At 48.5% G+C, this 27,845-nt stretch overlaps 1 protein-coding gene, 1 long non-coding RNA gene and 1 pseudogene across 3 annotated transcripts; 1 reads left to right on the plus strand and 2 right to left on the minus strand.

Annotated features, from left to right (window-relative positions):
- Window positions 1-26,960, plus strand: BPIFB1 (BPI fold containing family B member 1). 2 transcript variants are annotated; one of them, XM_039864082.1, is made up of 16 exons: window positions 1-109; window positions 8,155-8,311; window positions 10,826-10,967; window positions 11,647-11,754; window positions 12,682-12,831; window positions 13,601-13,682; window positions 17,138-17,201; window positions 18,844-18,929; window positions 19,952-20,131; window positions 21,273-21,326; window positions 21,809-21,967; window positions 23,277-23,344; window positions 24,221-24,266; window positions 25,156-25,219; window positions 26,165-26,241; window positions 26,805-26,960. In XM_039864082.1, the coding sequence occupies exons 2-16, from the start codon at window positions 8,197-8,199 to the stop codon at window positions 26,835-26,837; spliced, it is 1,428 nt and encodes a 475-aa protein (XP_039720016.1). In that variant the 5' UTR covers window positions 1-109; window positions 8,155-8,196; the 3' UTR covers window positions 26,838-26,960. The 2 variants fall into 2 exon arrangements, with proteins under 2 accessions (XP_039720016.1, XP_039720017.1); XM_039864083.1 differs by lacking the exon at window positions 1-109 and adding an exon at window positions 5,846-5,876.
- On the minus strand, window positions 3,254-18,107 carry LOC120603549 (uncharacterized). Its single transcript, XR_005653041.1, has 3 exons — window positions 17,947-18,107; window positions 16,046-16,270; window positions 3,254-4,405 (listed from the first exon to the last, which is right to left on the minus strand). It is a non-coding gene; the product is annotated as an uncharacterized LOC120603549 (long non-coding RNA).
- LOC120604283 (uncharacterized) lies at window positions 5,092-5,209 on the minus strand (annotated as a pseudogene).
- Window positions 26,961-27,845: the final 885 nt, after the last annotated feature.

Raw genomic sequence — 27,845 nt, forward strand, 5'->3', positions numbered from 1 at the left:
GCAGTCCACAGAGGTGGCAAGTCCATTAACAGTGCAAAGAGTTTCGAGAACTCACTTCGTTCAGTTTTTGCTTTGAAGACTCCGCTGGTGCCAGAGGACACGCACGCAGGTAAGACATTTGCCATCTGGCTCACACACACTCAGAAAGAGCTCCAAAACATTTCTTGATAGATAACTTGGTGCAGTGTCTTCCAGAAGCAGGGCTGCCTCTCAGACATTAGCAGGAGTGAGAATGTGATTGGCCTTCCTAGTCTTCCTCAATCCTTCCCATATGCAGGGCCAACAGAATACAAGTGTCTTCAACACCTCTCCAACCACTGGCCATGCTCTCCAGGCACTTCAAGCAGGCAGCATGGCTAGCCAGAACGTGTTTCTGTTCGTTTTCACTGTGACTAGGAAAAGGTATTTCACCTCTCTGAAGGGTGCTCATCCAAACCTCATCCATGAAATGAGGATGAAACAGTGTCCACCTCCAGGCATCAGTGTGGGGTTAAGTGGGGTTAGATAGGTTAATGCAAGGAAGAGTGTAGACGTTATTGTCATCGCTGTAGTCATGTTGTCACGTCTTATTTATGGGAAGCAATGTTGTTTTTTCACTTTTGGTAGGGTTATACAACTTCTTGTTAAAAATAGAAAATCGAGTTTATTTAAATTTTCAAACGTGGTTTCATTTACCAAAATGTATGTTGAGTAAGCAGTAATGCAGGGTTAGCAGATGTTGCAGAATGTGAAATTAGATGTCACCAGCAGGTGAAGGCATTGCACAGGCAACAGGTGTTTGGAAGACGATGGCTGAAAGATTGAGAACCCAAGTTTCACAGTCAGAGGAATCAGAGTTCAAATCCTGGCCTCTTGTCCCGGTAGCTGTGTGACCTTGAGCAGATCACCTGGCCTTCTGCACCTCCGTTTTCTTATCTGTACAATGAGGGGTAATAGCAGTGAACTTGCATGCTGGAGGCTTAGCCTGACAGGTGGTGAGCACTCAGAAAAGGTAAGGCTGTTCCTACTCTTCACTTCAGGCAGCCTTTCCTTTCATTCATAATTAGCCCCCAAAATTGTGTTCCCAAAATCAAACACATAAAATGTGAGATTTTATGCAGGGTGTGTGTGTGTGTGGGTGTGTGTGTGTGTCAGATGTTGGGGGAGGGCATCCAGTTTCCAGAGGGCTAAAGCCACTTAAACCCTCATGATGCTTTGATGGTAGAGCTCCAGCTTTCCATATGTGTTCTTTATTTTTGTTCTCTGTCCCCACAACCGAAACAATTGAGCTCTGTGTTTGCATATTCCCTTATCCATTTCTGGCTCACTCTCTGTCTCCCTAAGAGAATGTGAGTGCCGGGAGGACAGGGGTGGTTTGTTTGCTCCCTGCTATGTCCAAGGCACCTTTACTGGGTCCATTAGCTGACCATCCAACTTACCTGCTGGCTGACTGTGTCTATCTGTCCCTCCAGTCCTGAGTTACTAAAGAGAATGAGGGCGCACATATCACTCTGTCTGGGTTTCCCTTTCCTAGGGCACTTGCCAATGCCCAGCTGACCTCCATCCGACCATGCTGCCTGGACGGGAATGACAGCACTTAGCCCTCTGCCTGCACTGACCCTGATCATGACTCAATGCCTGTCCTTTCTGTCCCTGTATGACACTCACCCTTGACTGTGACCCTTACGGGGGTGGAGAAGAGCTAAGAGTCTGGTTTAACGAGGGTTTGTTTGCCTTGAATCTTATCTATTCCTGGGCCACAAAAGAAGGATTATGCCCACGAGTTTCCAGTTCCCATTTCTGTCTTTCTTTCCCAGTGGTTCCGGGTACTAGTGTGACTGGGCTTTTGTTGCAGCAATAAGCCATGTCAACATAGTGTTTCTCCGGAATCCCGACTCCATGGGTGAGCTCTGGGAAAGAGCTCCACTCCTTTGTCCTCTGCCCAACCTTTATTTACTCATTTTCAAGCTATTTCATGGGGTTATTTGCTGACCAAAAAAAAAAATGCCTTCGGTGTAAATTTTTTTTTTACTTCTCCTGCAAGGTCTATGCCAGACCCATGGAAAAACACATGTATAAGCTTTGACCTTGTATAGAGGGAGCATAGCAATAATGTTCCACCCACAGAAGCTACTCTTCCCACCATGACTTCGCTCCATCAGCCTGTTTCTCTCAGGCAAGAGAGAGAATCCAGTATATTCCATGTCCCAACTCCAGGGGACACACCCCTCGACCCCTTAAATGGCCCCAGGAAAGCCCCTCCCTCTAGGCCTACACTTGGGGCAGACACCCATGCTCTCCTCACTGGGAGAATGGAAGGAGGAACCACTGCTGTTTCCTAAGAAATATCTTCACAGATCTGCCTCCTTCGCCCTCTTAACCCTTTTATCACCTCATTCTGAATCAGGAGCCCCCTACATGAGGCACCCAAGACTATGCAGCCAGTTCTTGGCCATCTGCTTATACTGTGGTCTGGCCTCTCTCCTTGGTATGTAGCATGCATGAATTGTGGTGCCTTGGATGACACTTGAGTTTTCAGATGTGAGTGAGGGCTAGTGAAGACACCCATCAGTGGGCAGTGAGAGAGAAGAGCCTTACTTCAGACAGAGTGGCCAGGAAAGGGCTTTCCAAGAAAGATACACTGAAGCTGAAATTTGGTGAATGAGAAGGAGTCAGCCAAGGGAAAGGCTAGGAGAAGAGCGATCCTGGGAGAAGGCTCAGCACATGCAAAGGTCCTGAGGTGGAAATGAGAGGAGATAGGAGCAAAGTGATGAGAGATGAAGGCTGAGAGGTGGACAGCAGCCAACCACATGGGGCCTTGTAGAGCTCAGATTGTCATGCAAGAGCCGCAGAGGCCTTTGGAGGGTTTTAATAAGCAGGAGACTAACAAGATCTAAGTAATATTTTTAAAAATCAACTCAGGTTGTTGGACAGAAATTGGACATTGAAAAAGAGACTGGAATAAGTAAATGAATGGATGGATAGATGGATGAATGGACAGACAAAGACACGAACAGATGGATAAATGGATGAATGGATGGAAAGATAAAATGGACATTTCTCAAGGCAGGGGCAGATCCAGTCCTCAAGAGACTAAGTAGTTAGTACCTGGGGGCTCTCCCAGGAAGGCAAGAGGACATCAGGTCCAGGTGAGGCAGAGGTTAGGCAGCTTTATGTAGATCCTGCCTTCTGAGTTGGGCCTTGAAAGTCAGTGATGTTAACATTTTAATAATAATAACAACAACAATAATAGCACTTGCCATTTACTGAATTCTTTGACATTCCAAGCATTTCACATCATTTTATGTGACCCTCAAAACAATCCCATTTCACAACTGAGGAAACAGGCTCAGTGAGAAGAAGTAACTTTCCCTGCACAGCTGACCAGCCCAGGAGCAGTGATTGAACCATGTCTGTTGGACTTCAGAGGCTTCCCCTGTTCTGAGGCCCACACAGGGCAAGACAGAGTTGTCAGAGGTTGGACAAGGCACTCCAGAAAGAGGACACAGCACAATTAAAGGCCTGGGACCTGGGAAAGGGTGATGCTGAGGCAAAGAGGCCCTCAGCAGTCTGAGGGGGACTGAGAAGTATTGAGGGCAAGGCCATGGCGACCCGCAGGTTCCAAGGTGTGCCAGGCCTATAGGCACAGTTGTGCTTGCTGACCACAGTGAGGGTGTGAGGGCCAGGAGGCAGGAAGCAGGAGCTGATGTAGGCCCAGGCCCTGAAACTGGGCTCGGGCCTCCCACAGAGGCATTGTCCATGGGTGGTAGGCATGGCGGGCTGGGGAGCCCAGGAGAGGGTGTTTGCCTCTGGAGATGTGCTCAATGGACAGGAAAGGTCTCTCCCAGGAGGCCTCACCTTTAGGAATTCATGGCCTTCGATGCATCTGCAAATATGGCGGGATGGCAAACACTCCTGCCTTATTCCTCTTGACAACTCCAGGAAGATGAGACCAGCCAGGACCCAGCCACATGCTGTATGGTTCCAGGGCACTCTCTGCCCTTTCTCATCCCCCTGCACATGGACACAGGATTCAGCAATGGCCCTCCCAGCTCTGAACCACAGTCTGGCTTCTCGACTGAAATTGGGCAGCAAGGATAGTTTCCCAGATTATGCCAAACGGCTGTCTGCCTCTCGCCCTGCAACATTAACCTGGAGTTGCTGGAGGACAACATGATTGAGCTCAAGTCCCCGCTCTGGCACCCCCGACGGTGACCTAAAGCAAGTCACTCACTGCTTAGCCTCAGATGCCCTTGGTAAACCTAGGGCTGCTGAGCCCCACCTCTGAGTTGTCTGAGCAGCTTAAGTGAGCCAAGGCCTTCCCCCGAGCAATAGGTGAAGGGGGTCCTGCAGGGCTGTTCATTTGTCCTCGTAGTTCATAGTCATGCCTCATTATTCATTCACTCCACAAATATTCGTTGAGATTCTGGAAGGCACAGACAAAGCAAAGAGGGTGTTAAACTGCTACAGAAAAAAAAAATGAATAAAAGCACATGCTAAGTGCTATGTGAGCATGCACCTCGGTTCATTTTCTCAGCATCTTTGAGGGAGGTGCCACTACTATCCCCATTTTACGGATGAAGACATTAAGGCTCAGAGAGGTTAAGTAATTTGCACAGGGTCACATGGCAAAGAAGTAGCAAAAAAGAAATTCAAATCTATTCTCTTGAGTGAATTAATTAACGGAGATGTATATTCCTAAATCCTTGGGTACATTAGGAATAAGGAATGGGCAAGACTATTACTTCCTTCCTCCAAGTTCATTATCTGAACTGAACTATGATCATAGCTTCTCTACAGAGGCTTACCCCACTACAAGTAATTATAGCAACAGCAACATTTATTGAGCATTAACTCTGTGCCAGGACCTATGCTCTAAGCCATATGCACCATGTTCCTCTCAGCACCCTATGAGGTAGGTGCTACCATTATTCCCATTTCACAGTTAAAAAAAATCTGAGACTCAGAGAGGTTAAGGAATGTGCTTCGAGTTACACAGCATAGAAATGATGGAGCCAGGACTCAAACCCAGTCTGTCCTCAGAACACTCCTATATCCACCAAGCTGGGGAGACATCCCTAGATAAGTTCTTTTGTTTTGTTTTGTTTTTTACGCCTACAGCACCCAGTCTTCCTAGGTGGTCTCCCATCCAAGTACTAACCGGGCCCGACCCTGCTTACTTCCGAGATCAGACGGGATCAGGCATGTTCAGGGTGGCATGGCTGTAGACAGCCTAGATGGGTTTTGAAGTTAGAGTTCTAGTTCAAATCCTGACTCTGTCATTTGCTGACTATGTGAGGCTGTTTCCTCTGTAGTAAAGTTGAGCTAATGATGCTGACTCTGGTGGGGTTGACACTCCACTGACAACCAATATAAAGCCTAGGATGGCACTTGTCATGTCATAGGTACTTCATATATCATCACTGCTACTGTTCTCATCATTGTCCCCATGGGAGTGACTGCCCAGGAGTCAAGAAACCCTGTGCACAGGCCACAACATGCCTGGTCCAGCTGCCTGCCACATGCCCCAGTGCCCCATCCACCCTTCAAAACCTGAGATTTCCTTTCTTCGAACCTCAGGAAGCTGGAATTCTAAGGCTTCCTCCAGTCAAGGATGTGGTTCAACAGAAGCAACAAATATTTTCCTTGGAGACACTGGCCCAGTCTCAGGCCTTGGCCCAAATGCAAAGAATGACAGCCTAGCCCAGGGTGTACAGGATATAAGGCTGCACTTCCAGACCCACTGCCCAGGTGAGAAGAGCAGTAGGCTGAAAACTCTCGTGTGTCCAGGTAAAAGTGTGGGGAAGGGGCTGAAAGCCTAGAGCACCAGGAATGTTCTGAGCTGCAGACACCTGTTGAAGTCAAGTCAGGAGCCAAGAGGAAGACTTAGCCTTGAGGTAAGGTCCCTCAGTCCACTAGGACCCTCGGAGGGTCAGGACCAGAGAGTAGAGAGGTCCCCAGCTCTTCACCGAGAAAACCAAAGAAGAGTGATGAGGAATCAGACTGGCCAAGTCTTTCCCTGACCTCTTCCCAATGACACAAACCCACTCTGCACATACCAATTGCTCTGTGCCCAGCCCTGTGCTAGGATGATAATGGGGACGAGAAGCATCAGACAATCCTGGTCCCTCAGGGAACTCCCAGTATGAGCCAGTGAGGTACATTCTGTGCTCAAGGAAAGCCCAGGCACATGGTAGTGGAGGGCAGTCAGGGAAGGCTTCCTGAAAGAGGTGACGTGTCAGTTGAGAAATCAAGTAGAAGTTGGCTAGTCAAAGGAGGAAAGAAAGCCATTCCATGGGAGGAGAACAACATAAGCAAAGGCCAGGAGGCAAGATACAGTGTTGTGAGGTTGTGCACAGTATTGGGATTTGGGGAGGGGACACTTTTCCACAGAAGTGGTTGCTACCATCCTCTTGGTTCCCTGAGCACCTCTGATCAGAGCAGGACAGAGTGATGTGCAAAGATAATGGAAAGAAATCAGGGCCAAGATGCTTTAAAGAAAAAAGTTATAGGGGCTAGGGGGCTTCTTGGGCAAAAGAGCAGGGTGCAGAGTGCCATCTCTGTCTTCTGGCTTTTGACTGCAAGGTGATTCTTTCTGACCCCAGTATCAGTAATAATAATTGTCATAATCATAATAACAGCTAAAATTCATTGAGCTCTTGTGGCATTCCAGACTACAAATAGATTGCCCCATTTAATCCTCCCAACAACCCTGTGATGTAAGTAATAATATTATCTCTTATTTTATAGATGAGAAAACTGAGGCTCACGGAGGGTAAGTCACTTGCCAAAGATCAAAGTGATAGAGGCAGTCCTCCAACTTGGGTCTGTCTGACTTCAAGGCCCATGATATTTCTCCTCTACCCTCAAGCCTCCCAACACACAGGGATGGGGGTTCTGTGATTTAAAAAGGGTCTCCATGGCCTAGACCTTTTCGGTTTAGCAGGCTCAGATTCCCCATTCTTCCAGAGCTCCCAGAGACCATTCAGTCATTCAGCAACCATTTTTTTTATTAAGCACCCACTGTGTGCCAAGTCCTATGCTGAATAGTAGGGACACAGGGGGAGCAAGTAGAACCAATGCTCCCTCCCAGAGCTCATGGCCCGGTCAGGGAGGCAGATATTGAATCATTATTGCAGGTGTCTCTAAGAGCTCACACTGTTCTAGTTCATAGAAGACATACATCATCCAGATGCCACATTTGTCTTTGGCAACAAGGAAACCACATGCTGAGCCAAGTAAGAGGTTTGGTCTCTGGATCAGCATCTTTCCTCCCTCCAAGCAGAACAGTCCACAGGAGGCAGAAGCTTCCATGGGGTCTTGGAGGCTGAGCCAGAATGCAAGCTGAGGAACTCAGAACCAGGTTACAGGTACTAACGTTCCACCTCATGGAGAAGACAGAGCAGCCAAAGGACCAGAATACCCCCAGCTCCTCTCCCAGGAAACACCTACAGGCCTCTCCCTCTCTCTGCCTTTCTCCTTCTGGCTCCAAGCAGCCATCTAGTCCTTCCTCAGGCCCCTTAGAATTGTGGAGTAAGCAAACAGCTTTCTTGCCACTTTCAGTCCTACCTGCATTCTCATGTACCTCCTGCCTCCAAACTTCCTGTCCTGGGCACATAGGACAATATTTCTCCAAGCGTGGTCCAGGGTCTCTTGCTGCAGAAGAGGGAAAGCTTTATAGAAGAAAGGGACATGTGAGCAAAGTTTTAAAGGATGAATGGGAATCCAGCAGGCTCATGAGGAAGGGGAAAAGTATCACAGGAAGAAGAGCAAGGAAAAAGGCACAGACACAGGAGACAACAGGGTATGTTCTGGGACCTTCAAGCAGCTTTAGGTGACTGGAACTTTATAGAGCAAGAGGGGAATGAGCAGGAGGTGGAGTTGGCTGAGGCTGGACCATTGAGGGTTTTAAGTGCCAAACACTATAAAGTAGGGCACTACTTCATTTGCTGGATGAGAAAACTGAAGCACTGAGAGGTTAAGCTGGTTATCTAGACCACACAACTAGTACCTGGAAGCAGAGGCAGGACACAGACCCAAATGGTCAGGCTCCAGAGTCCACCCTCTTAACCACTTCACGAAATGGCCTCTCGTGGACTCCATGCCCCAAGTCACCAGGTGGGCCTGCCCTTGGCCTCTCCTCCTGACTAATAGGGCCCTTTGTGCTCACCCCAGGTTCTGACGCCTGCCACCTGCTGCTCACTGACCCCCAAGAAGATGGCTGGCTCAAGGACCTTCACTCTCCTCTGCGGTTTGCTGGCAGCCACCTTGGTCAGAGCCACCCTCAGCCCCCCTGTGGTTTTGAGCCTCGGCCCAGAAGTCATCAGAGAAAGTAAGTCTCAGCCACTCAGTCCTCTGCACCGTGAGGCAAGGGGGCAGGTGGAGCAGCTCTCCAAAGGAGGGAAGGAATTCCCCATCACTGGGGATATGCAAGGCACAGCTGGGACCCCAGGTCTAAAGTGAGACGCAAGTGGGCGGGTTATAAAGCTTGAGAGTGTCTAAGATTCCCAAAAGCCCATGATTTTAAGATCGTTGCCTTCTTAAATTCCATGATTCCAAAGACCCACTACTCTTAGTCCCACAGCCTACAGAAGGGGTGTGTAGCACGGCGTGTGATGATATACCTGCCTCTCCTATTTCCCACGCCTAAATCTCCCAGAGAGTTAGAGTCAGTATGCAACCAGTCCCCAGAGCAAAGACTTTCGGCTGGGAGTCTGGCGGCCTGGGCCCCAGGCACAGCTTTATCACTCTCTAGCTCTGAGGCCCTGGGCAACTCCCTGAACCTTGGTTTCTGCCTCTGGAAACAAATGAGAGGGCCTGCCTCGTGAGTTTGCTGGGACTATCCAATAGGACAGGAAGTGACAAGAGCTTGATGAACTCCATGGTCAGGCTTCTCAACCCCAGCACTTCTGACCTTGTGAACCAAATAATTGTTTATTGTGGGGGGCTGTCCTGTGCATTCTAGGATGTTTAGCAGCATCCTCAGCCCAATCGTGACAACCAAAAATGTCTCCTAGGGGACAGAATTGCCCTAGTTTAGAACCACTGCTCTCAAGTGTTGTCCCCTAAGAGGATGATAATCAGTTGGCTCTGGAGGTCCATCTAAAGACCAATGCTCTGCATGCCCTGGCCTGGGCCAGGGCTGGATGGGTAGGCATGGTCCTGAAGGGCCATACAGGCACTGGAGCCAGAAGAAGGATCCCCAAGTAGAGACAGGGAACAGAGAGTTCTAGGTGCTATGGGGAGAAGCAAAGGTGCCCTGGGCCCATACTGTGGATTGCAAGCATATGGAATTTCAGCCAGAAGGAGCTTGGAGATGAGCGACCATGTTTAGGTTCCCAGCCAGGAAAATCTTGAGTTGAGTTGTGTGCAAGTAGTTGGTTTTAGAGGTGATCCCAGAAAACACCTGCAGGAGAGTGGGAAGCATGTCAGGCAAGGGCATATAGTTACCACTGTGAGTTGGAGCTCAGTCCTACCAGGTGACTGTGTTAGTTAGGGCCAGACCGGAGGCAGAAACCACACAGTAAGCTTAACAGGTGAGTTTGTATAAAGAATAATGAGCAGGGGATTGGAGTCATAGGGAATTGGCTAAGAAGGAAAAAAAAAAAAAAAGAACTTCAAAGAATACCCTGGATACTGGGGAGAGAGGAAGGTTAATCCATGGAGAGAACAAACTTGAAAGGAAAGAATCCTCCCCAGACCTCATGGGAGAAGTGTGGTTGAAGCCCACTGGATGGTAGAGAAATCACCGAGTTGTCTGTGTCAGAGCCGGTCCACCAGAGAACTGCCTGCAGGGAGTCAATGGAATTTTCTGGAAAGCTGCTCCTGAGGAAGGGGGTAGCTGTCGACTCACCAGGAAGCTGTCTCCTGGAAACTGCCAGAAGGCAAGCTGGGATGCCCAGAGTACTCACTAGCTGCCCTCAGGAGTGCTGCTGAACTCACAACCCTGGACAGTGATACCACAGGAGCCTGGCAGGAGAAGGCCAGGGCCAGAAGGGGAAGCCCCTTCCTCCGTCATGTCCTTCCAGAGCCTCTACTGACAGGACTTAACGTTGCACCAGCTGGCAAAGGAGGAATATTTACAGGGCGCATCTTTGTTATCACAGGCTAAAAGGGTGGTTTTTCTGTTGAGAGGCAATAACACAGAAGGACGGAGGACACGGCGAGGCACCCCCACCTGAGTCATCCCGCCCGAGGGCTGAGGGAGCTGGCGTGTTCGTACACCAGTTCGCATAGGTCACTGGCCCAGGGCTGCTTCCCAAGCATCAATTCTCCAGCACTTCTGACCTGCTCTGCACACAAGCCGAACGGGCTCTGGCTGCCGGTAGGGAACAGAACCCAGAGTTACTGTTTCACGGGCCCCTGATCTTGCCTCCTCCTTTCTCTGCTAATCACCTGAGGCTCTTTAGACAATAGGCCCATAGGATGTGATGGCCACAGAATTGTTAGCAAGTGTGTTTTGGCAGCAAAACAGTCCCAAGGAGAGCCTTGTGGGTTCCCAGCCTCTTGACTCCAGAAGTGTTTGCCACTGGCTGGTGGGAAGAATGCAGGTCCATGTGCCAAGAATCCTGGCCAATGCTCCCAGCAGAGGCTGGCAATGCTCAGGGGTGTGAATGGTCCCAGTTATGCCCCAGCCTCAGTCTCCATGTGAAAATGACCCATCTGGGCCTCTGTCCTCAAGGCTACATCTACACGGTGGAGATGGTTAGGAAGGAGCAATCCATAGCCTCACCTTGTGCCCAGATCCAAGTAGCCCTGAGTGATGTCTCACCCCAGCCTGGAGCCCCCACCAAGCCATCCTTCTTGACCCTCCTGTTATACTCTAATCCCTGGGATCTGCCTCCAGGGCTGACAAAGGAGCTGAAGGACCATAATGTTACCAACATCCTCCAGGAGCTGCCTCTGCTCAGCGCCATACAGCAGAAGCCGGCGGAGGGCAACTCCATACTAGGCAATCTGGTGAACTCTTTCCTGAACCATATTATCTGGTAAGTCAACAAGACTAAATTGGGAGCTCCTTCCCTACACTCCTGCCCAGGACACACTACGCACACTCAATCGATCATTTAACAAGCATCATTGGTGTCGACTCTATGCCTGACTAGAAAGAATGTTAACAAATGAAGTCTCTTTTTTCAGAAGCTCCCAGAGGAGTTAATAATAACTATAAGAGAGTCACACAGGAGCCCTAATAGGGCAACCCCAGAGGAAGGTCACCTGGGGTGAGAGGGTGAAGAGATGGGGTGAGAAGGTGAAGAGATAAGGTGACTCTTCTCATAGAGGTGACAGGTGAGCCAATGATTTCATAAGAAAAATGGCAGTCCAGGTAGAGGGCCAGCCTAGGCAAAGGCATAGAGGGATGAGAGTCAGTCAGAATGGCTGATGCTCGAACCCCAAGGTGACAACTGAAAGGTCAGAAGAGACAGGTCAAAGAAGGTCTTACAAGTCAGCCCAAGGAGCTGAGATTCATCTCCTAAGTGAAGGGGAAGCTGTGGGAGTGTTGTGAGCAGGAGTGGGGGGAGGGTTGAGGCAAGACTATGCTAGGAGGAGTCAGCGGACAGGGCTTGGGTCCAGCTGCTGGCTGGGCACCAGGGGGGACAGGAAAGATGGAGATCAAGTTTGGAGATGATGCTCAGATGAATCTCATCTCTCCTATCTCCCATTCAGGCTGAGAGTCACCTCAACCAACATCCTCCAGCTGTGGGTGCAACCCTCAGCTAATGGTCAAGAGCTAGTGGTCCAAGTCCCATTGGACATGGTGGCCGGACTCAACACGTGAGTATCCCCTCGGTCAGGCACAGCAAACCTGACAGTTTCGCCCACTCGTTCCCCCTTTCCTCCACGCAGGTATCTGGAAAAGAGAGTTCTAAGTAAAAGGAAGAGCCAGGGCAAAGGGCCTGAGGCAAGAGTGCACTGGCTTTGTTCAAAGAATGGCAAAGAGAGTGGGGAGAGAGAGTGAAAATGTTGGGAGGTGAGGCCACAGGAAGCTGAGACCAGATCATAAGGGCATTGTGGACCAAGGTGAGGACTTGGCTTTTACCGAATGACATGGGAGCTGTGTAGCATTCTGAGCAGAGGAGGGACGTGCTATGGTTTAACATTTTGAACAGTCCTTCTGGCTGCTGTGTACAGGGGCCAGAATGGAGGCAGTGAGGTTATCCAGAAACTACCGAAGCTTGGAGGAGGGTTTGGGGGCAGGACGGTGGTGAGTGGTGGTCAGATGCTGGATATGTTTGGGAGGTAGGTAGAGACAACAAAATTGAATCCTGATGACTGAATGTGGGTGGAGAGAGAGGGAGATTGAAGAGTCAAAGCTGACTCAAAGGTTTTTGCTTGTGCGACTGGCAGGATTGAGTGGCCGGCAACCAAGACGGGGAAGATCATGAAAGGAGCAGGTTTAGGAAGGATCCACAGTTCGTTTTGTACGTGTTAAGTTTAAGGTGCCTGTAAGACACCTGGGTATGAAGTTGAGTATAAATTAGGAAACTGTTGTCACATGCAAGGGATTTAAATCAGGAGAGAAATCAAAAAAACTGAGCCTGGGACATGCTGGGGTTAAAAAAAAAATGGGGGAGATGAGGAGTACCCAGCAATGGAGTTTGAGAAGGGAGGTGAGAGAGCCAGAAGACAAAGAGGGACAAGAGGTTTGCTCCATCCTGGGGCTGGGATGGTGCTCACAGCATTGGGCACCACCGATCCCAGGCCCCTGATAAAGAGCATTGTGGAGATACACATGGAGACAGTGGCCCAAGCCATCATCAGAGAGGAGACCAGCAAGATGGGTCACCCCAAACTCGTTCTTGAAGACTGCTCCACAAAGCACGGGAGCGTGCGAATCAGCATGCTGCAAAAGTGAGTGTGGCCACCTCTGGCTAGGCTACCTCCATGCCTGGGAGGGAAGCCGGGTGGTGGCCCTGCCCCATTTTACAGATGGAAAACACTGATGCTCAAAGAAAGAAAGGGACTGTCCTTCCTGACTCTTGATATGGGGCTTCTTTCAGGGAATATGTGATGCCCAAAAAGTTTAAGACAGCAAGGATGGAAGCCATAATGGTGGGATTTCAAGCATCATGCCAGAAAGCGGGGCAAACCTTTAAAGGTGCAGAGGAGCCACCCTCCTAGGGCCCCTCAAACCACCCCAGGCAGGCTTTAGTGGAGCCATGGGTAAAAACGTGCTTTGGAGTCAGGCAAATGCATCTCCTTATTTACTGACGCTGGGCAAATCGCCTCCCTGCACTGCATCTTCCAAGCTGCAGTGAGAGGATTAGCTCAGGCCACAGCCATAAGTAAACACTCAGCAGAGTGCCTCGCACGCAGTAGGAGCTCAAGAATGTGTTGCTTCCCTCCACTTCTCCTTAACAGGAGAATGGGGAGAAATGCCAATTGCCATCATCCAAGTGTCCTGCACAGATTTCTGTGACAACCCCCAGCCCCTGCTCCCTGAGAACTCTCTGCCACCATCCACACCTGTCTCAGGGTCTACTCCCAGCCCCGTCTCTAACAGGCCATGTAACCTTGGGCAAGTTCCTTCCCCTCTTGGACTCAGTGTCCCCTTCTATAAAACAGGGGAGGAGTAATCATCTCTGACCTTTCCTAATCTCTCTCTCCTTCTCTCTGGAAGATTCTCTATCCTGGTCAACTCTTTAGCCAACAAAATCAGGAACCTCCTGGTGCCAGCCCTTCCCAAACTGGTGAAAAGCCAGGTGAGTGGAAATAGGACCTCCTTTCTGGCCTGCAAAGATTGCTTCCCCTATGGGGCTGGGGTAGAAATGCAAGCTGGTGCTAAGGGACCTGTGTCTCCTTGAGTGGGAAACCTTGGGCCCGGATAATTCTTTCAGCAATGGATCACTGCGAGTAAGATAATAAAAATGCCAAAAGTCAGCCAGAAGACCGTGAACAGAGCTGTGCTAATAAACTGTTAACAATTGACTCTGGAGCAGCTGAGGGGAGGAAGCCCAGATTTATAGCATTTGCTTATTTCCTGGTGTAAACTCTCCCTCCAAGACCAACTTCAAGCGACTAATGTGATGTCACTGAGCCAAACTGGGAAGAACTACAAAGCAGCACACTATTGTATGGTATTTCCACCACACAGATATGACAGACATAAATAACCTCAAGAGCAAGAAATAATAGTAAGACATAACAAACTAATTAGGAAGTAATGAGTTTTGAGATTTCATTAACTTTGTTTTGATATAATTTATTTAATTGTAAGTTAATATAATTTAATTTTTAATAATGTCTAGTTTTAGTACCCAGCTCAGAAATTGCTGGAAATTTAACAACTGGCCCTCACAAACTGGTTCAAGCCGGTGCTAGCACACCAGTGTCTCATACCAAACTGTGGTCTTCACCACCAGGTCCTGTTGGATTTATTTTTCTGAGTTAGTAAACATGAGTCTATCTCATTTTATATGCCCTTTATACACCACAGGTAAATTAAAACTCTATAAGGTGGATTCACCCACTTTGACCATTGATTTCCACTATAAGTTCCAAGATGTGTTCACAAAAGTGGGCCTCCTATGGTTCAAAACAGCTTATCATATAACTAATATGTTTTCTATAATAAAACTTTTTTGAAATGAAAAGATAATATAACTAAACAACTTTAGGGAAAAAATACCCATAATCCTTCTACCTTAACTTGGTAGCTATTTTCTCTGTTGCATATCGCCTTCCAATCTCCATCCAAATGCACTCATATTTTTTATGTGGCTGCACTCAGTGTCAATCAGATGATTTTCTTTAAGTTACATCTATTTTTTATTGCATTGTACAATATTCATAATTATTGTAAAAGCTGCATCATATTTAATACTTTACTAAACCATTCTAGAGAGCCTTCTTAAAGAAATCTGAAAGTGAATAATTTTGTAAAATTTAGCTTTTCTTACATGAGATATTTTTTCTTTTAAGAATCTTTTTTCTGTTTAAAAGTAGAAGTTTATTGAAGTAGGGCCCAGGTGGAAATCTCTTCCAAGCCTCTAGCAAAACCACACTTTAACTGGCATCATACTTTGATAGCTAAAAATGTATTTTTTTACATTTACTACACTTTACATTTACTAGAAAAGATAGCAAAAACTTGGGATTACAAAATGTTTTTTGTATAATATCTGTTTTTAAGAGTGAAAAGCCACATATAGTGAAGGATATGAGAGAACTGGCTTTCCGTTAATCATCATGGTTTCCCATCGAGACTCGCTGGGTTTGATATGATGGTCATGTGAATATTTTACTAGATGTGAAGGGAAAAGGTGCAGCACATTGAAATCCGATAGGAGCCCATCTAGAAAATGTTGAAGCCCCGTCAGTATAAATACATGGGTCCCAACTTCAGTTGCACATCGGAACCCCCTGAGAAGATTTTTTAAAACACAGTAGTCCCCCGCTTATCTGTGGTTTCGCTTTCCAAGGTTTCAGTTACCCGTGGTCAACTACAGTCCAAAAATATTAAATGGAAAATTCAAGAAATAAATAATTCATGAGTTTTAAATTATGCACTGTTCTGAGTAGCGTGACGAAATCTCAAACTGTCCCACTCCATCCCGCCTAGGATGTGAATCACCCCTTTGCCCAGCATCTCCAATGTATATGCTCCCCACCTGTTAGCTGCTTAGTAGCCATCTTGGTTATCAGATTGTCATGGTATCGCATTACTTGTGTTCAAGTAACCCTTATTTTAGTTAATAATCGCCCCAAAGCACAAGAGTAGTGATGCTGACAATTTGGATACACCAAAGAGAAGCCATGAAGTGTTTCTTTTAAGTCCAAGATATGTATGGAGAGGGGAAAAGCATAGTATATGTAGGGTTCGGTGCTATCCGTGGTTTGGTGCACGCCCTGGGGGTCTTGGAACATATCCCCTGAGGATAATTGGGACTTCTGTACTGATATCTGGGCTCTTCCTCAGAGATTCAGATTTATTTAGTCTGGGCGGGGCTTTAGTAGCCCAAAGGATTCTAGCTTGTCTGCTGGAGGATTCTAATGTGTAGTCAGTGTTGAGACCCACTGGTGAAATTAAAGAAAGGCACAATCTGGGAGAAGATGCAAAGGTTACCTGGGACACCTTTCTCGTGAGGAATGGGCAGTCCCTTGGCAGCGAATGCTGGAGGTCTCTGAGCCCAAGTCCTCCATCCTCTCTGGGTCCTGGGTTGGCAAATCAGCTAGGAGCAGGGAATGGGTTTTTCACAGAAAAAGTTAACATTTCTCAAAGTACAATGTCCTTTCTTGAGAGTAGCAATGAGTGGTCAACCAGAAGGTTCTTCCACTGGAGAAGTTGTACCTAAGACAAAAATGACAAAAATCTCAGAGCACTGACCTGGAAAATGGACTGCCTAGAGCAGAGAACAAGGCTTTTGGGTCCCACAGGCAAGTAAATGTTTAACCTCCTCCTTAGCAGAACAGGCAAGGCCAGGATTAGCTTAGGCCAAGGTTTTCTTGCCCTTGGCACTATTGACATTTGGACCAGATAATTCTTTGTGGTGGGGGCTGTCCTGTGCACTGCAGGATATTAAGTAGCATTCCTGGCCTCTATCCACTAAATACTAGTAAATTACTGCCCAAGTTATGACAACTAAAATGTCTCCAGAAATTTCCAAATGTCTCCTGGGAGACAAAACTGCTGATGAAAATTGCTGGCAATTGGGGGTGAAGAGAGTTCAGTGGGCAAAAGGAATGTGTTGCGGCTAGAAACCCACAAAGGTCAGAATGAGATTGTTCACAAGTCTGGTTGGGTCTATCTTGCCAGCCTCTGTTGTAGATTCTGACATGCTGAAGGAACTCAGTAATGACATGTTAAATGAATAAGTGAACGAAAGAATGACTTCTCCATCTCCCTCTCGTGGAAAACATGGGCTCTTGAGAGCAAGATGAGCAGTCTGATAGGGAGGGTACCTGGTGGGCCAGGTGCACCCAGAGCATAGGACAAGGGGCAAATCATTGCAAAAGACTCCAGGTGACACAAGGGGCCGGAGTGGGTTCTGAGCAGTAGAGATGGCTGGGAGAGTGGAGTCCTCAATGTCTTGGATGAAAACCTGGCTGGCTGTGGGCACCATGGTGGGACTCAGGCCGTGTGGGCCAGACATGGATAACTGCAGGGCTTTGTCCAGGCTCCCTCACTGATGAAGCCCCTGCATTTGTGCTGTTACAGCTGTGTCCCATAATGAAGGCGGCTTTTGAGGACATGTATGCAGACCTCCTGCGCCTGGTGATGGGTAAGTGCACTGCTCCCTCCCACCCTTTTCCTTTACTGTGGGGCCTTGACTCTGCCCAGGGGGAGTCAGGCCTGAGTAGCAACCCAGCCCAGCAGCAGGTGGGAGAAGCATCAGTTGATCTCTGCCTGGGATGAGCAGGCAGAAATTGAACACAACTTCACGGTACTCACTATATGCAAGTTTCCATGTGAGCCAGTGGATACCCCACATAAACCCAAGTTCAAATCCCAGCTCTTCATCTGTAAAAGGGGCTCACATATCCCTACCTCACAGAATTGCTAGCAAGGATTAAAAATTTACAGAAAGTTTCCGGGCACATAGCAGGTGCTCTGTCTGACACAGAGAAGTGTTTTCAAAATGGTGCTAAATGGATGAATGATCAATACAGCAACCACTGTGGGCTATTAGAGAAGAGATAACAAGGGAAGAGATGAGATGGGTGCTCAAGAAGGAAGCCATTTCTCCCTGAGAGCAGCAGAGATGGGAGGACACAGGCTTCTGCCTCCCACCTCGACATTCTGCTGTGCTCACACCCCTCAGAGTGGGGATTGCCAGGAAGAAGAAAATTCTACCATCTATCGTTCTGGGATCTGAAGCAGCTCATCCAAAGGGGCGACCAGAGGAGAGTGGGAAGAAGAGAATGGAATGAGCAGCATTAAGCATCCACAGAGCAAATACTGAGCTGGGTGTTTTATACACTACCTGGCTGACTCCACAGACAACACCATCAAGTAGTGATCATTACCTGACTTCACAGATAAGGAAACTGAGGCTCAGAGAAATTAAGTCATTCTGTCCAAGTTCACAAAGGAAGTTAGTGATGGGCGAAGACTTAAACCCAATTCTTCAAATTCCAAGTCTGGTGTAATTCAGATTCAAGCCAACTTTACCAGGTACCCGTCCTGTACAACCTAGGAGGGAAATATTACTATTATACTCCCATTTCAAGATGAGGAAAATGAGGTTGAGGTGGAGAGATTACCCAAGGCTACTGTGGCTGGAACTGAAGTCTCTTGGACTCCTCTGCTCCCCAAGGGCAGAGTGGGAGGTTGGGGGTGGGGAAGGACAAACTCCTCTCCCGCCCCTGCACCCGCTCTGCCGCCCTGCCTATTCCCCACTCACCGGCCTGGACAGATGGGATGCCACTGCTCCCTGGTGACCACGTGGGGAATCCCCAGGTGAACACACATGATCCAGTGGACAGATCCAGACCCTGCCTGAGTGCAAACTGCTGTCTGATGGGGAGGTGAAAAGTTACAAGCAATGGGTCGATTTTGTTCCAAACCAGGATGATGGCACAGGACCAACTGGGCTCAAATGAGCAATCATTTCACTTTTCTGAACCTTGGTTTCCCCATCTGTAAAATGGGTGTAAAAATCGGACCTACCTCGTAAGGTTCTTTGTGAAGTTTAAATGCGCTAACACATGTAAAGTTTTAGCACAGCACCTGGCACTCGATATACACTCAGTAAATGTCATTTTCATCATTGTCATTACCAACATCATCATTACCACTGCTCCTCCCTACTTATCCGCCCCCCCACAGCGCGATAATGCAGTTCCAGCCAAAAGCAGCCCCCAAACCACCCCATCCAATGCTTCCCTTCACCCTCACAGAACTTTCTTCTTATCCCTGAGCAGTGCCCGTTTCCCTCAGCTCTGACCACCTGGAGTTTGACCTTCTGTCTCTCGCCATCAAGAGTAATGTCATCCAGCTCAACCTCGCGGTGAGTGTCATGGGAACTTGAGAGTAAATTGGGGACACCACTGCCCTTTTCTGACCACCAAGGATCAGACACCATGGGTCTGTTTCAGGGGAGAAAACACTGCTCATGGTTAGGACACACAGGTTGATGTAGAAAAATCTCAACAAGCTGAACACGTCCCGTGTAAACCATTCTAAGGGAGAAAAAACAGCGGGTAGAATCTAAGGGCCACGCATAGAGCACTGATCCTAGTGATCTGCCCTCGGACGCTGATTTCCTCAGTCAGGGGCCAGAGTGTGTGTACTGGGGCTCTTGGCCTTTCTCTCAGGCAAGCCCTTGTCAATCCCCAAATATCTGGTTTCCTTGAAAGAAGAGACCAGGATCAAAATATGTCATTGAGGATCACACAGACTTAAGTTTCTCTCCTAGCTCCACAACTCTCTGGCTGTATGACTTTGGGCAAGTTTCTTCACCTCTCTGAACCTCAGTGTCCTCATCTGTAAAATGTAGATAATAATAGTCACCAAAAAGAGGACTTGAAATGAGACTGCACAAGGTCTGGCAGGCAGGAGGAGGCCAGTGACTGTCAGTTCTCTGTAAAATGTGCAGCTACACATTCACACTGGGGCTGGACTCCCTAAGGGACCAGGCCAACCTGGGCAGCTTGAATCCCAGATCGGTTTTCATGGATCCCTTAGAAAACTGCAGCATCAAACATTTCCATCCATTTCGTTGTAATTTTGGATTTTTCTTTCATCCAAAGGGTTTGCAAGGTAGCTGAGAAGTTGAAACCTAAATATCAAATAAGACATCTAAGGTTTTAAAAAATCAGAGAATATCTAAGGGGTGCAGGTGGAATAGATGTTGCTAGGCCCCTGAGATAACTCATCACCTACAGCAAGGCACGGAATTACAGGATAAGCTTCCTGGAAGCAAGTGCAAAAAGGAAAACAGGCTGAGTGGTGGTGTTTCCTTCTAGGCGGTTATTAGGTAAGCTGTGGAGTTAAAGTACCCAGCCACCTCTCTGCTTTGTGTCTCTTTAGGCCAAGTTGTTGGACTCAGAAGGAAATGTGACCAACTGGTTTAATAAGTCTGCAGTTTCCCTGACAATGCCTACTCTGAATGGAGCCCCTCTCAGCTTCACCGTGAGGCAGGATGTGGTGAATGCTGTAATAGTTGCCTTGCTCCCTCCAGAAGAATTCATGGTCCTGTTGGACTATGTGGTAAGCCTTGGCATGGGAGAGAGGATGGAGGCACCTCTACTGCATCATAGGAATTTCCTGAATCAAAGGGGGTGCAAGGACCCCCTATACCAGAGGTCTCCAACCTTTTTGGCACCGGGAACCGGTACTCCTATGAGAATCTAAAGCCTGATGATCTGAAGTGGGGCTGAGGAGCGGCTGCAAATACAGATGAAGATTCACTCACTCGCCCACCATTCACCCCGTGCTGTGCAGCCCAGTTCCATGGCTGGGGAGTGAGGGTGGTTTGGAAACCCCTGCCCTAAGCCCCTGATCACGAATCCTCTGTCAAGCTCAGTTTAAACCCCTCTAGTAACGGAGAGCCCCCTCCTTCCCGTAATAGTCTTCGCCTTTGACATATAGCTCTAAAGATGTAACTTTCCCTGTAACATCCAGCTCCAGTCTGCCCTCTGGAACCTGATACACCTGCCTCTTCTACCAAATAACAGTCCTGTCTAGCCAAAGGGTATCTTAGATACTGAGTGGTCCAGGAATGGCAGTTGTGTTGCTGCTGTCCATTATGGGGCCCATAGCAGACATCGCGAATCGATCAGGGCCCTTCCTATTGAGCCTAGAGGCCAAGACAGCCTTGGAATCCTTATCAACACAGCACAGCAGGCAACCACCACTAGTCAAGTAGGGTGTGCCACGTCCTCCAGGTTGACTGATAAGGAAACTGAGACCCACAGAGGAGAAAGTTTGGCCCAAAGTTATAGGAGAGTATCAAGACTTCAAGTCAGCTGACAGCCAGCAGACAATCAAGCTCTTGAGGATTAGAACTCAGAGTAAGGGGCTGAGATGGCAAAAAAAGAGGATTGGTCACTAGCAACCACATTCGTGACTATACTAAGAACTAGATCATTTCTCTGTGTCCTCCAGGAGCAGGGACCTGCCCACAGGTCCACAACCGCCACCGACTCACAGTAAAAATCCAGTCCAGCAGGGACCGCATGCCCCCAGCAGCTGACATAGTGCTGTGTTCCACCAGTAACAAACATGTAGCCTGGACCACCAGGCCCACCCAGCTTTTCTGGGGTTCTGGGGATCCCAGTAGTGGGGCTGCTGGAGATGCATCTCCCCTCTCCTCTCCAGCTGACCTGCTCTGGCTTCCTCTCATCTTCAGCTTCCTGAACTGGCCTGGCGGCTGAAGTCCAAGATTAAGATGATCAGTGAAAAGGTTAGTCTGTTGGCCATCTGCAGCTTGATGGTCTGTCCACTGGCCTCTGTGGAGAAAAACACCTGTGGGGCCACTCTCCCTCTTTCCAGCACTGGTGACTTTTACAGACTGGTTCCTGTCCTCATGGGGATTTCAGTCTAACAAGACAGGTTAACCCGAATCAAATAATTACACAGATAATATTTCGGTAACAAAGGAGCGATTCTAGGGGTTCTGAGAGCATTACTGGGGCACCTGATGGAGTCCGGGAAAGTTGGGAGGGCTTCCCTGGTGGGAAAGGTATTCCAGACAGAAGGAAAAGCAAAACCAAAGGCTGTGAGATGGGGAGAACAACAATCCATTCTAGGATCTGCGAGAGGGACAGTGCGGCTGGAGCACAGGCCAGAAATTTGGGCACAGACCAGGACACGTGGAGCCACATGGGACCTATGGGCCACGGTGGGGCACTTAGGAGGCCACATGCAGGTCTTATGTCCTTCCAGGCTGCAAATCAGATGGGGCACACACAGATTGTGAAGATCTTAACCTGGAAGAGTCCAGAGCTCCTTCTGGACCATGGTAGTGCCAAGGTGACCCAAGTGATCGTGCTGGAAGTATTCGCCACCAGTAAAGTTCGCCGCCCCTTCTTCACCCTGGGCATTGTGAGTTCAATTGCCTGTGACATTGGCAGCAATCTCGGGGACCCTGCCATTCACTGTTCCTGTTCACCCCTCTTGCCTTGCTAAACGTTTCCACCACTCTTGTTACCCAGCAGGGTTGGAGTGGGGGAAGCTCAAAACCAAGAATCAGGAGCTTTGGGGGCCCAACTCTAATCCTGGAACTTTTTTTTGTCAGTCAGGCCTTTTGCACTCTGTTGTTAGTCGGTTACCAGCCACTAACCATCCCCCGGGGTAGGAGGGACATAATCTCCCTGTAAGGCAATCTGTTCAAACAAGGGCATTGCTCCAGAGAAGGGGCAGCTGTGGACTATTAGCTGCAGCACTCAACAGCACAGGGATGGATGCCCTGCCCTATGGAGAGGATCTGAGTGGGGCACCAACCACACCCACTACGGGGGGTAAAGAGAAGAGAGACAACTCAGGACTCATGTATGGGCGCTGGGATCATGCTTAACCAAGGAACCTGGACAGTACCTGAATGTCGGTGGGAGGCTAATGTTGACACTCTCCTTACAGCAGAGTCGCTGCATACAGCTGTGGTTATCCACATGCAATTTCAGGGATGCCATTCACAAAGCACAGTGTCCTGGCTTCCTGTATTCTGAACCCCCGATAAGCAGTGGGAAAGAACTGCCCAGGCCAGCCTCACTCCCTGATGACCTGGCCCCTCCATGGCCAATGGCAGGCACTTTTCAGAAGGCCACCAAGACCAGGCCTGCAGGACAAGTTTACTCTCTGGATGCAGCTGAACTAGAGCTGGAACCTGGCACTCTGCCCTCAGGCTCACTCCAGCCCACAGGTCAAATTGATATATATATTTAGCACCTGTATATTTGACACCTGGCTGTGCTTCTGACGTTTTCAACAATAATAATGATTAACATTACTGGGGGTTACTGATCTTTGTCCCTCAGTTTCCTCACCTCTACAATGGAAAAATAATAGGAGCCACTTTATAGGGTTGTGAGGCTCAAAGGAGGCAAAGGAGGCAATCATATAAACTTCTTTAAACACTGCCTGACACACAGGGCTCCATGCATATTGGCGGCCGTCATCATCATTCCTCACGATCCTATGTGGTAATCGCTTCAGTAAGGAGTGGGTATAGGTACTATCCCATTTAATAGATGAGGAAAGTGAGGCCCAGAGAGGTCAAACCCTTTCCCAAGGTCACAGAGCCAGTAGCTGAGAATCAAGTTTCAGCTTGATCTCAAGCCTCCTTTCATAACCCCACACCTCACCATTGACAGATCCTCTAAAAGAAATGGGGCCTGGGCTTCTCTTGTTGCAGGAAGCCAGCTCAGAAGCTCAGTTTTACATCAAAGATGACCAACTTATGTTCACCTTGAATGAAATCAGGTAACATGTAAATCATTGTGAAGATTCCGGTGATGAAAATGAGTCCTGCCTGGTGACTCTTGGGTTTCTTTAAACACCTAGTGTTTTGAATCTTTGGGGTATGAGCATACAGTGAAGGCTACTTCAGGACAGGCAAAAAGGCTGCCTTACCTGGACTGTCCCACTGTCAAGGACTGAGTGTGAGAGACAGAGAAGGAAAGGGAAGTGGCCTTGCAGCAGCCATGGGGCAGGCTGACCCCGGCCATGGAAACAGCCTGCCCAGTACCATCCCCTTGGCCTTGGGTGGCCCATTCTGGACACCTCAAGATAGTAGCAGTGACGGTCATGCCCAGATGCTGAGCCCCCATACAGCCCATCCCAGAAGCACGGGGCTCCTGCTGCCTTCTGTGCCCCTGCTTGTCCTACCCCCATCTCACCACCCTCCTGCTACCCCAGAGGGAGCTCAGAGGCTACAAATTAGAGCTTCTTAGGACAACTCGAGCCCACCGATGTGTTTTGATCCGCTCACATAGGGTTGGAATTTTTAATATAAATGAGTTGCCAACATATAAAACTCAGAATATCTCACTGCCGTGGAACTGCATGCCTACATGACAACAAAGAGTTGAACTGGGAATCAGGTATCCCCATTAGAAGAAGACCAAGCTCCCCCAGTCTACCACAGTCCTCACTTCTGAGGATGACTTTTCTATTCTTTGGGCAGCTATTTGTTTTCTGTCTCCCCACCTCCAACCCCAATTATAATGGAAGGATTTGATTTGGTTCATTGCTATATCTCCAGAGCCTGTACTGTACATAGTAGGTGCTCAATAAATAGTTGTTAGTTGAATGAATGAGATTCCGAGGGACCACTCTCATGAGCATCTTCTGTTGCAGTTTTGATCAGATCCACCTGCTGAACTCCGGCATTGGCCTGTTCAACGTGAGTATTAGCAGATTATCTCTGCGGACACGAGATAGCCCAGGATGATCCATTTCGAAAGGAGACACTGCCCAGAATGTGCTTCAGACAAGGTTCCCATAGGCAGCCCCATGGTGGCCTGGCCAGTTTCTACATTATTAGCCACAAAGTCCAACCTCCTGGCATTTAGTGAGCACCTACTGTATACCGAACGCAGCTGAGACCACACACATATACTCACAGACATGCGGATACACTCACTTTCCTTCTGTGAAGTTTTGACTCAAAATTAGAAAACAAATATCTTCTATTCACAATCTCATTTTGTGCATGTAGACTCATCTCAGTGACTGACTCTTCGCAGACCCTTCCCTCTGGTCCTCAGTTCCCCCATCTGAATCAGACTAAACAGAGATCTCAAGGTGGCTGAATCCTGTCTTCTGCCATGGAGTGGTTGTTTTTTTGTTTGTTTGTTTTGTTTGTTTGTTTTGTCCTTATGTTTTTGTCTTGTTTTGTCTTAAATATATATATTTCTTTGACTAATATTTTTAAATGGGGAAGTTTAATGAAAATCAGGACTTCTGGCTTCCCTTGAAAAGTTAAAACCTCAGGAAACAGAGGGCAAAATTCCTTCAGGGCATATGCTGATGGAACAGACCAGTAGAGTGGGGGTAGGGGGCAGGAGATGCATCCTTCTAACACACCCCAATCACCCCACCTGCTGGGCCCCAGAGCCAGCTGGGTTTGTGCCACTCCCAGGAGCTCTTGCAGCTTTGACTGGCAGGGGACTTGGGATTCCAGCATCTCTACCAGCTGTCCTCACCATGTGGCTGGGCTGTACCCATCCTAGGAGTGGCTGGGAGGACTTCGGATTCTCAGCCAAAGTAACAATGTCCCTTCTTTCTCACAGCCTGAACTTCTGAAAGACATCACCACTGAGATCCTCGTCTCTGTCCTGATACCAAATAAGAATGGTGTGTCCCTTTGTCATCCATCTTCCCACTCCCCAGGACTTTGAGGATGGGTGCTTTACCTGAGTTTCCATTTCGGGGCCCCTTTCATTCATTTCCCACCCATCCTCAGAGCCTAGTTCAAATTCCACCTCCTCCAGGAAGACTTCCTGGTCACTCAGCTGGAAATGAGCTCTCCCATCTCCAACTTCCCAGCCCAATTTCTTTACTGGTGCCAGAGCCTAGGCACGCAAAGATGAACCAGGCAATGTCCAGCCTCACAGGGCTGACACCAGGAGAGAAACAGAGGTGTAAACAGACAACAAGAGCACCCTCGATGTGCTTCAGATGGACCTGGGTTCAAGTCCTGATTCCCCTTCTTGCTGACTGCCTGGCCTTAGATAAGCTGCCTTATCATCCTGAGCCTCAGTTTCTCCATCTATAGAATGGGAAAGTAAGAGCAACTTCCTCAGAAGCATAAAAGAGATGATGTTTATAAAGGGCAGAAAGTGGGTGCCTGGCATAGTCAGTGCTCAACATTTCTTAGCCATTGCTGTTGGTGGTGGTTATTTGTGTTAGTACTAAAGGAAGCTGAGAGAAAAGGTGGAATTATTCTAATTAAGATCCAGGTCATGGGGGTGCCAGCCCCACCTTTTTCATTTCTTTATTTTATTAGAGGAGAAATCTCAAAGTACAGACACTTCTGCTGTAGATGATGGTTCTTGAGCAGGAGTGTAAGAGGATGTGAGGGGTGCCCTTTGGAGCAGCCAGAAACCTGTGCTGGAGGCAAAGGTTGAGGAGATGAGGCTGGGTGGGTGCTCAGCCAGAGAACAGATAAGCAGAGGCAAAAGGGATAGTCTGAATTGGGTGTGCAAGGTCCTGTGTTCTCCTCTGGGAACTATGAGCCCGCCCACAGCTGCCCAGCCCCACCCCAGACCCACCAGTCTCTGACCACATTTGTTATTCCAGGCAAATTAAGATCCGGGATCCCAATATCGATGATAAAGGCCTTGGGATTTGAGGCGGCTTCATGGTCTCTGACCAGGGTGAGTGGGGTTAAACATCCTGCCCTAGAGAGGGCACAGTCACGGGGAGAGCTCTGGGCTAGGAGGTGGGGATTATGTTCCCATCCTGGCCCCTCTGGTCACTCATGGGGGACCTTGGGGTAAGTCCTTCTTCTCTCAGGGTATCAGTTTCTCATCTGTAAGTGGGAGAGTGCAACTGACTTTGCCTGGGGTCAACACGCCTCCAGCTTTTCCCCCCATCTGTCATTCATTCATTCATTTTTTTATTCTTTCATTCAGTAAAGCCGAGCATATAGTAGATGCTCAATAAATGCTATTGAGAAAATGACTTTTCTTGGTAACTTCTGGGGAGGGGAGCTATAGCAGAATCACCCCTATTTGCAAATATAATCATTAATAATATTTGACAATCTATAATCATTTAGGCACTGGGGTATAAGTAGCATCTTTCTCGGTCTTCACACCAAGTGAGTTCAGGGTCATGACCCCCAATGCCAGTAGTCACCTTAAAGAGGACAAACCAGCATAAAGAACAGCAAAGCAGGAGGTAAAAAACCTGTTTGACTTTTCTCCTCCAATTCCAGGATGCTCTTGTGATCACCCCAGCCTCCTCGTAGAACCCCAGACCTCTCTCCTCTCCCAGTGAGGACTTGGACAGTGGCCATCCAGGTCATGCTGGGTCCCAATGGGAATGTAGGAACCAGCTCTGTAGGTGTCCCTCTCTACAATAAATACTTGTCTGTGACTTCTGCAGTCTGGAGTGTATCTTTATCCCAATTCAGGAGTCATTGTACCCCCTGGCAGGCTTGGGGGCTGGACATCCAAGCCACATCTGGGTCATGTTCAGGCCCTTCTGAGCCAATCCGGGCCAAGTTCAGACTATGTTTGGGCCACAGCAGACCACACGTGGACAACATCCAGGGTCTTGGCCACCTCCCTGGGCTTCAGGAATAAAAAAGCCAGTTGTGCCCCCCTACTTTCTGTGTTGTTCTTAAGACTCCCACTTATGGTCAGACAACCTCTTTGGCGGAGGACTCACGCTTTGCTGATCTTGGCAGTGTGGTGGGTGGAGGGATCTCTGAACGGTGTGCACTGGAGGCAGGCTTTGAGTTCTGGCCTGTCTCCCCTCAATGGTTGTTAGACCCTGGGATGTGGCTTCCCCTCAGTGGGCCTCAGTTTCCTTCTCTATAAAATGGGGAGAATCACAATCCCCACCTTGTTGCACTGTAGTGAAGATGAAATGTGAGAGAATGGTTCTTGGCACATGGGAGGTACTCAAACAGTGTCGCTTGTAGGTGATGTCATCATCATTGTTCTTACCTGGCCTCCAGGATATTGGGCCTTATCACTGAAAGCCCTTCCTGCTTGGACATTACCATGATTGCCATTGTCTCCCTGGCCTCCTTGATGCCAGCAGGTTCAGAACAAACAATAGGGCCCATGTTCTCCAGACTCTAGATCTGGCCCAGCACATAGAGCCCTTCAGTTACACGAGGGGTCTTGCAGGAAGAGACAGGTGGGCATTTTGGGGAAAGGGCCTAAACAGGCATAAGAACAGCTCACAACCTGGAAAGGCAGCCTGGAAGGAGCTTCTATCTACAAGACACAGGCTAAGCCAAGAGGGA

This window comes from Pteropus medius, unplaced genomic scaffold, assembly GCF_902729225.1.
Source record: "Pteropus medius unplaced genomic scaffold, Ma_sr-lr_union100, whole genome shotgun sequence".
NCBI lineage: Eukaryota > Metazoa > Chordata > Mammalia > Chiroptera > Pteropodidae > Pteropus > Pteropus medius.